At 35.6% G+C, this 9,729-nt stretch overlaps 1 protein-coding gene across 1 annotated transcript; it reads right to left on the bottom strand.

Moving 5' to 3' along the window:
• Positions 1-8,556: 8,556 nt before the first annotated feature.
• Positions 8,557-8,979, bottom strand: LOC147474734 (protein FAR1-RELATED SEQUENCE 5-like). Its single transcript, XM_086585177.1, has one exon. It carries the CDS (start codon positions 8,977-8,979, stop codon positions 8,557-8,559), a length of 423 nt encoding a protein of 140 aa, XP_086441303.1.
• Between the last annotated feature and the right edge of the window lie 750 nt (positions 8,980-9,729).

Raw genomic sequence — 9,729 nt, 5'->3', positions numbered from 1 at the left:
GGTGTGAAAGATTGGGTTATTGAGAAATGCAAAGATGTGCCACAACAATACAATGTGTATATATCTTATCTTATGGCCCTAATTAACTTATAGTTTCAAATTTTAGTTTATTGCAATCTTTGAAAGTATAGTAACTACGTATCTTTATATGTATAGCTTCGACTGTTGGGTGTTCATGATGAAATTCATGGAGCTTTGGGACGGGAAAAAGTTGGTACATTGGTTTGATCAGGTAACAATTTGACACAATCTAGTATGTTTCTCAATATGTCCAATTAATTATCTATAGTTTGGTTACCTTAAATCTTCATTTTGACTAACCACGCGGATTTGTATATGAACTTGCAGAAGGATATGCTTTATTTTCGGCAACACATTGCTGTCTCAATGGTAATGTTGAAACTAAACAAAATGCGCCCATAGATGATATGGAGATCGTATGCTTCGAGAAGTTTGCACGTCTTTTTTGTTGCCTCGATAGTTTGGAGACGTTGAAACTCGAAGACCTAAGCTTTTTGTGAATCTTGTAATTAGCCTTTGCTCTAATCTCTATCGTAGTGTTGTTCTATTTGGCATTGCCTCAACCAAACTGACGTTGGAATTCGAAGACCTTCGCTTTTTGTGAATCTTGTAATTAGCCTTAACACAACATCTCTATCATAGTGTTGTTCTTTTGGAAACTTATTGTGAGATAAGTAATATAAGTTGACTTGTGGTGGTCTGTTTTGTTTATGATGGGATACAATGCTATTATTTCTCTACTTATATTAACTTTCATATTCATGACTTGTGTACAATTTTATAGTCTGATCTATTCATGGTTTGTTGGTTGGGATGTTTACAGACTATCAAATTGACAATTATACCACATAAAGGGTCATATGCAGAACTGATTTCATAGTACTGAACAAGCCTTAATATGTTACATAGAGTATCATATTGAAAAGTATACTACATAAAATATCATATTCAGAACTGATTCCATAGTACTGAACACGCCTGAATATGTCACATAGAGTATCATATTTAAAATTATATCACAATAAGTATCATATTCGGATCTGATTTCATAGTACTTAACACGCCTGCATATGTCACATAGAGTATCATATTAACAATTATACCACATAAAGTGTCATATTTAGAACTGATTCCACGCCTGAATATGTAACATAGAGTATCATATTGAAAATTATATTAGAATAAGTGTGATATTCTGAACTGATTTCATAGTACTTAACACACCTCAATATGTCACATAGAGTATCATATTAAAAATTATATCACAATAAGTATGATATTAAGAACTGATTTCATAGTACTGAACATACCTAAATATGTCACATAGAGTATTATATTCAAAATTATACCACATAAAGTATCATATTCAAAATTGATTTCATAGTTCTGAACACGCCTTAATATGTCACATATAATACCATATTCAAAATTATATCACAATAAGTGTGATATTCAGAATTGATTTCATAGTAGTAAACACATCCCAATATGTCACATAAAGTATCATATTGAAAAGTAAAGCACATAAAAGGTGATATTGTCAGAACTGCTTTCAACCATCATATCATCATTCCAAAAATAAAATGAAGTCAGTTTAACAGAACAGACACCATTTAAAAAGGAAAAGGAAACAAGCCAAGTTTTTGATTTCATAAAACAGCTCATAAGCTAATACAATTAGTCCATTCTTCAAACAAGTAGCTCATGCAAATGCAACTACGATACTTAGCTAACATAACTAAAACAAGACCAACTCGAGCCCTAAATCTAACGAAATCCAGATACTTCATTCCAATGTCATCACAGTCAAATCCATAGCATCCACAATCAAATCCATAGCATCCACAGTCAAATCCATAGCTTCCTCAGTTGTAAGCCCCCAGTTAATCTCATCAACATTTGTTTGCTTTTCGGGGGTGTTGCTTCTATTATGCTTTCCAGCAGTATGGTTCATCGGTTAGTAATTTGTACACTAACTCCCCCTTGAAATCAGTCATCGCATTTTGGTATAATTTTGGGAAGTGATCAATGGAACGTGCCTTCCACTCCATGAATTTGGACACAAATAGTCCGTAGTTCACCCTAAAACCCAAACAAAAGAAGTATTAAATCTCACGTCACATTTCCAATGTTAGACTAACTTTATCACAAAAGAACTAGGCTATAAGTACTTACAAATTTGGTCGTTGTTGAGGGCACTTTCCAATTTCCAACAACGTAGCCTTTAAAAGAGGTCTCTTGCTCTTCTTATGCACAATATGTTCATTTAAAATTGTATAGACACTTTCCATCTGTGTTGCCATTTCAAATTGATAGAAGATATTACAAATATCATCAGTTATAAATACTCTAACAAAACCTACAACTTAAAATCGACAACAAAACAGTTTCACATGCAAGTGCACAAACTCAAGTTTAGTAACTCACTACTTTTGTGGCATTCCTGTAGGGAACGGATGTGAGGGGATATCTTGTGTTCATTAAATCAAAGTGTGTCCATATGTTATCCATCATGTTATAATGTAGGAGCGTCCAATGGTATCCCCCATTTTCTTTGACTGTTTTTCCACTATTTATAGGAAAGAATAGATTCTTAACATTTTTGTGAAGCTGATGCAATGGATCAATAAAAAAAACCTTCTCAAGGTGTTTTGTAAAAATCACAGCAGTCTGTCAAAAAATATTAATAATAACCTAATAAGAATACCGATAAGAATATGTAATGAATATACCAATACCAATAGTATGCAACACTGTGTATTATATAACACTAGGTTTCGAACATACACAAGTCATAGTATCAAAGTAATGGCTAAGTGCTCTGTTCTGAGGCTTACGACTAGGATAAATTTTCTTCTCTATCTCTCGAGGATACCAATTTAATACCTGCATAGTGCATCCCAGAAGTAAGTCAATTTTTATCGATGATATATGAGAAGTTGAGAACAAAATGTGTGTTTGGCTTCCCTGGCCATTAACAAATCTATCAAGCATCAATTCTTCCAACTGTTTACCGTGTACTTGAATTGTGTCTCCATCCTAAGCAACGGTGCTGCAATGAAACACATACAATACGTACACCAGTTAATACAATAACATATACATCTAGGTGATGGCCTATTCAATTGTCATTGCAAATACATACGACTACGCATTCTTTATAGTCAAATGAACAGTAGGCATCATAAAAGGTTTTTAGATAGACTTAGATTTTACATACTTGACATGTGCAGACTTGAAAAGCCTCCCAACCGCTAGTTGCTTTCGAGAATTAAGACATTGAAACGCTGTTGAACATTCTACTGAAAGTAGCTTTTCACCAAGATTTGTTATAGGCGGACAGTCATCAACACATATTACCGTAATCAGTTTCTATTTTCCCTCTCTCTCATTCTTCTTCTTCACTTTTTGTGTAGGCATTCTCGTCCTTTTCTTTTGATTTACAACCATTGATCGCAACTCTGGTTGTAGCTCCTCTTGGTTGGCTTCATTTGTTAGCATCACATCGACTAGAATAGACGGTGTCAATGGCAATGCTTGGATATCATTATCTCTAAAAGGTGACATCTCCTTTGCAGCCTCAACCCCAGACTCTTTCTTGGACTTCTCTTTAGCATCCTCTTCTCTTTCTTTTAACTTGGCCTTCAAGGCTTCATTCTCTGCCCGCAGGCTTTGATTTTCTTCTTCCAACTTAATACACCTTCCCATTAAGTCCTCTTCTGTTGGAATCGGATCACTTGTCAACATAACAAGCTCCACTTCCTTAAATTTGATTTCGGCGGTCACCTGAAAGCACCGATAATAACTTCACACAATAAGAATGCAATGTAAAGTGTTCATTTGACATTGAAAATAGGGGATTTGTCTGGACAAAAATTACATTGGAAAAAACTACTGTTGAATGCATTTGACATATGTCATGATCAGTGTCAAGTTCATTTGACATGGGAAAGAAGTTGAACTTCACAAGTGATAAAAAATCAAATCAATATGAAATGAACTTGACATTGCAACAGAGTTTCAGACAGTGAAAACTACTTCCATAATTGGAATGAAATTTTAACGACATCGAAATTTCGAAAAAGACTGATAGGGGGAAGGGAAATGACTTCAAATTCTAATACATTCGCTCACCTTGTCCATGGTCAAATTTGACAAGGCCTGGGTACGACACATTTTGCTGAGTGTTACAATATCCCATATTGCGAACGAAGGTACATAATCAGCAAGTCTATTTGGCATTGCATCAACCAAATTGACGTGATCACATAACCAATACTGATATCAAGAGCCACAAAAAAAAAGTTAGTAAACATGTAAAAAATGAAATTAATAATAAAATGACAAAAAAACAAGGCTAAACTAGAGTGAATTCAGATTGTAAGTTACCAAAAGAAGAACTGCGCAAGATTTTACTTTTGTAGGCTCACGGTAGTACATCTTCATTCGGCACATAAGGTTTTGATGTATCACTTTTGGCTAGGATACTTCATTCATTATTTTTACACTCTCTAAGTACTTCAAAAACCACCACTGTGTTCTTGATGGTGTTGGAAAGAGAAGAGTGGTGATAATGTATAATGAAATAAGTTTGATGAAGTCTTCTTCATCCTGCTTGCCATTCCATGAATTCACCAATTTATAAATAACATTTACAATCAATTCCTTGGACAAGTTCTTTTCTCTGCCAAAGTGACGAGTCACAAACCCCGTTTTACTCAACTCGTCCGCATCTACGTTTGTAGTCACATGACTCCTATTCATTGGCATACCAAACACTCTAGAAACATCTTCAGCTGTTATTTTGACAAACACCTCTCCTAACTTGAATGCTTCTTCCCTTTCATCGTAAGTTTTAATAATATCCATTATGATGCTTGTTTTTTTTACCAACATTTGTTTGTCCAACAAATCATCAAAGAACACTCTAAAAATGTGACCAAATGGTGTTCTACCCATTAGATCATTGAAATCAACACCAACTTTTGACTCACAGAGTTTATTGGCAAGATAAAAAATTGGTAACAAGCTTGAGTGAAAAGGATAAGATTTCTTTTCTTTCTTATCTTCATCTACTACCTTCTTTTCCTTCTTGTTCTTGTTATCTTCATCCACTCTCTGAACTACCACTTCCTTCCCTTCCCTCTTCTTAGATGCTAACTGTATTTCCTGTAGATTATGCATGGAAATAAGTAATAAAATAGAATTTATTTAGATTCGATCATTTAATAGCATTGCATTCCTCTAAATAATCCAACCTCAAAAAACTCAAATGCTTATGCTTAAAAATCCATAAATTAACAACAAGCTTAAAAATTGTCTTTGACCTTCTCTCCCGAGCATCGCTTTTTGCTCCGCCTCCCCATTGACTCTAAATACACATTTTCCTCGTTTTTTTTCTCTTCTTTGTTGTATCAATTGCTTTCATAGGTGTTGCTTTCGTCCTTACTGGTTTTTTACTGTTGGTCATTTTCTTCTTCATCTTCTGTAGTGAATTTGCAAGCTCTGTACTTTTAGGTTGTTTGAAGTTTGGAGTTTGGTTCTACCATTTAACTATTGTCGGAAGTTTGGAGTTTGCTGTTTTTACTGTTGATAGAGAAGAAAGAAAGAGAAAAGAACAAGTCTAAATACATTCAAATTGTGGGCTTTAGGCCCAAGCTCTACTTTAACACACTGAGATATGCCACATAAAGTATCATACTGAGAACCGCTTTCATAATAGTTAACACTGAAATATGTCATATAGAGTATCATATTCCAAATTATACCACATAAAGTGTGATATTAAGACATTTTATCATTTCAAAAGACTCATGGACTGACAAGTTCCAACATCAGTGAACTTCTTCCTGAACTGCAAAATCACAATATCTATCCGATTCCTGAAGTCAAAATAAATACCGTTGTACAATTGCTTTAACTATTACAACAATCGCTAAATCTTCTGAGAAGCTTAGCAACAACTGCTTCTAACAACAAAAATACTCTACATTGTTCAATTGCACATCTCTTTCCCTTACATCAAATATCTGTCATGCAGAAAAACACCCGCCCATCCTCACTACAAAAATTCTCAACATTGAATTGTTCTGGAGTGTTGTACCAAATATCATAACCTAGAACATCACCACTAGGAACATGACCAATAACTTCACCATTAGGAACATCACCACCACAAAATCGAGTAAGTTCAACAGAAAATCAAAATAAAAGAGTTGCGCGAACCATACAATCTAAGTTTACACTATAACGTCATCCCCATCTAAGTTAAACAAGTGTGAAACCAAAACATGTGTCGTACTTTGCTCACCATTGTGTTTATGCGGATGTGGACACCTAGGCTTTGTGTGCTCCGTAGATTGACAGTTGCTACACTTGTACCTTCGAGATCCTGGTGTTCCTTTATCAAATCTCACTAAGGCCACAAAACAAACAACATTTACTTACTTATAACCCAAAGAAATAAAATGTCATGTGCTCCAAAAGGAAATTTCTAAAACTAAAAGTGAGATGTACATGCATGCATGTTATTATGTCTTCACAGACCTTGTAGTAACATATTTTAATGTAGGTAAAAGATAAACAGACACTCTTATCAATGCACGTTATCCATAGGTCTATACGGAAATGAATTTTATAACATCAAACTTTCAACTTACACCCTGTATCTCTGTTCAACTCATCATCTTCCTCACGTAGGTCGGCAACTCAAGCAGTGCATTCAACATAGCTGCAGTTGATACTTGGACCTATAAAATAGTGAAACACAACGAAAATGTTGTCGAAATAAAGTAGAATCAACAACTAATAAAAAGATACAATTGGAAATATAGACATTACAAAGTTGGGACCATACCAAAGAAAAAATCGCAAAGGTAAATAAAACTTACCTCCGTCCTTCGGATGCAAGAGTGGGCATGTGGGTTTTGTGTGACTTGTCTCACCACAATGGCCACACTTATTCTTATTCATCTCATTGTGGCCTTGAAGTCTGCTAGGATTTTGCGGTCGGCCTTTGGATTTTACATGTGGGGGATCATTAACCGATTGCCGATGTGTAGTTTTAGGCGGAGTAAAAGGCATCTCAAAAGGAACATGTGGGCTACCTTCGTAAACTAGTGAAGTCTCATTGGTTATTGGATTTTCCGTTGGACTGTTAGGCATCTCAAAAGGAGCATGTCGACTGCCTTCAGAAGCAGATGAAGTTTGGTTCTTTCTAGAAAAAGAAGCTAAAAAAACTTTGAAAGCTTCAGTGCTTTCCTCTGTTTGGGAGGCCCATGAACATATCTGGCTACATTTGGTTGTAAGATCACTGAAATGTATAACAGAGGCCGCTCGGTCATAAAGGTTGGGTTCTCCTAATGGAACAACCGATTTAGCATCCCGTGTCCATCTCCTTAAAAAGTAGCCCTGAGGTATCACACCAACGTCCTCATGTTTGTAAACTGAAATGATATGTCTACATGGAAATCCAGAGGACTCAAATAGCCCACATGAACAGCTAGAGTCCTGCAATACAACATTGTATCTCACAGTCAACTTTTTTGCCTATTCAAATGGCGACTCATGGTGTACACACAGATATTGTCACCCACATCTTTTTTACCGTCTACAGTGTACATCACTCCGTCCTTTAATTGCTTCTTAAAACAATCAAAAGCAGCTCGCGTATATATAGATGCAGCCTGATTTGCATAATCGTTCAAGTAGGTATGAAGGACTGGTTTGGTTACTTTCGTCATCACCTCTTCCTCGTGCTCTCAGTGCCAGATATTTGCAACTACTACTTCCATTTTTCCAAACAGCTCAAACAACTGCATTCCAACTTTCACATGAAGCCGGATTATAGAGTGTATACTCTTGCAACGTTGGGTGCTTCTGCAACCGGCAAAGAACTCACTATGGAGATATGATTCTGCCCACATCTCTTTTTTCATGTATATCATGTTCACCCATTTGTTATTACTGACTTGGAATTTCTTCATGAGTGTTTCCCACCTTTCTTTGAACTCATTGGACGAGCACTTCATAAACATAATAGAGCATAAATCTTTTGAAAAATCTAAGGATGTGGATATTTTTTAGGCAATTTTTCATAATGTGCCAACAACATAAACGGTGTTTCAAATTTGGGAGAGTAGATCTCACAGCCTCGCACATCGCCAGGTCACCATCAGTGATCACTAACTTAGGGTGTTTGTCATACATCACGCCAACTAAAGATTTCAATACCTACTCATAAGACTCCACACACTCACTCGTCAACAATGCAAAACCAAACACTACTATTTGTCGATGGTTGTTCATTCTAGCAAACACAACAATCGGCATCATGTATTGGTTGCTCTTGTATGTTCAATCAAACAACAATACATCTCTAAAGCAATTGTAGTCTGCACGTGAGGTGAAATTTGCCCAAAACAGTCTAACCAGCTGCCCACCCTCATTTAAGTTATAATTGTAATGAAATAAGGGATCTCCCTTCACCTTGTTATCCATGAAAGCCAGCAGTGTGTTGGCGTCACTATCAATACATCAATTTCTCCTATCAAGCCCCATATGATTATACAAGTCTTTCTTCAAAAAACCAATACTTGAGAAACCTCCAGCCCTATGTACAAAAACATCCATCGTCTTGCATTTACGAATACCAACATCAACTAGGCTCGTAGCAAATTGCAAATCTTCTTTACTTACATTTCTATGTGATCTTAAGAACATCGAGCTTGGATCTAGTACAAGTGGATGTGTGTGTTCCCCAATAAAATCCCTCATAACCCACAAATTTGATTGAAAATCATAACCAACTTCAAAGTTGGCTTTACATTTAAACCTAGTGATGGCCTTCGACTCTCTGGATTCGATATCGTGTTTTCTGGGTGTCACCCTATTTACATTTCGTTCACCAGCAGCTGAACATAGAAATCTCCACTTAACACGAACACCATTTGTACGCATTCTATAAGTATTTTACGAACACTAAAACCAACTAACTTTGCATATTGATTGTAAATTGTGAAAGCCTCCTCAATCATCTTGAACTGCATATAATAGAATGTTGCTTTGTCTGCTTCAAAAACTCAATTAGTCTCACACCCGTCACTGTCTCTATCATTGTTATCATGAATTTCAACATTTTCACCCTCCCCCATAGATGTGACATCCACAAAATCACTATCCTCATACATAAAACTATCAAAACATGAATTTCGAAGCCAATCTTCTTCGTCATCAGAGAAATGATTCATCATCGGATTGCTACATGAAACAAGTGCACTTTTAGCGCATATTCACTCGTTTTCTTACTCTACGAAGTTAATAAAATGTAAAAAATGATAGTTTTACCTACAAATAAGCTACGAGACTCAAACACAAGTAAAACTAAAGCTAATACGTGCCTGCTTATCAAAGTTTTCTGCTCTCAATGTTATTACAATATAGTTGGAATAGAAAGTTCGTTCCACTCCTAGTTCTTTAGAATCTAAGTTAACTAAGATTATCAATCTATCAAAGTCAATAAGAGTACGGATGGATTATGTAATTATGCTACGATGTAAATTATACTAATCAAGATGTGATAATTCAAAATAAGGAAATACTAAATTGACTGTATGATAATGAATTAGAGGAATTTTATTCCACCTTAACTCGACTTAATTTACTAACGAAGCATTGTCGTAATCCGAATTGCAATGCTTTCGCATAACA

Source organism: Coptis chinensis, chromosome 9 (assembly GCF_015680905.1).
Source record: "Coptis chinensis isolate HL-2020 chromosome 9, ASM1568090v1, whole genome shotgun sequence".
NCBI lineage: Eukaryota > Viridiplantae > Streptophyta > Magnoliopsida > Ranunculales > Ranunculaceae > Coptis > Coptis chinensis.
This window is presented reverse-complemented; position numbering and strand designations above follow the sequence as displayed.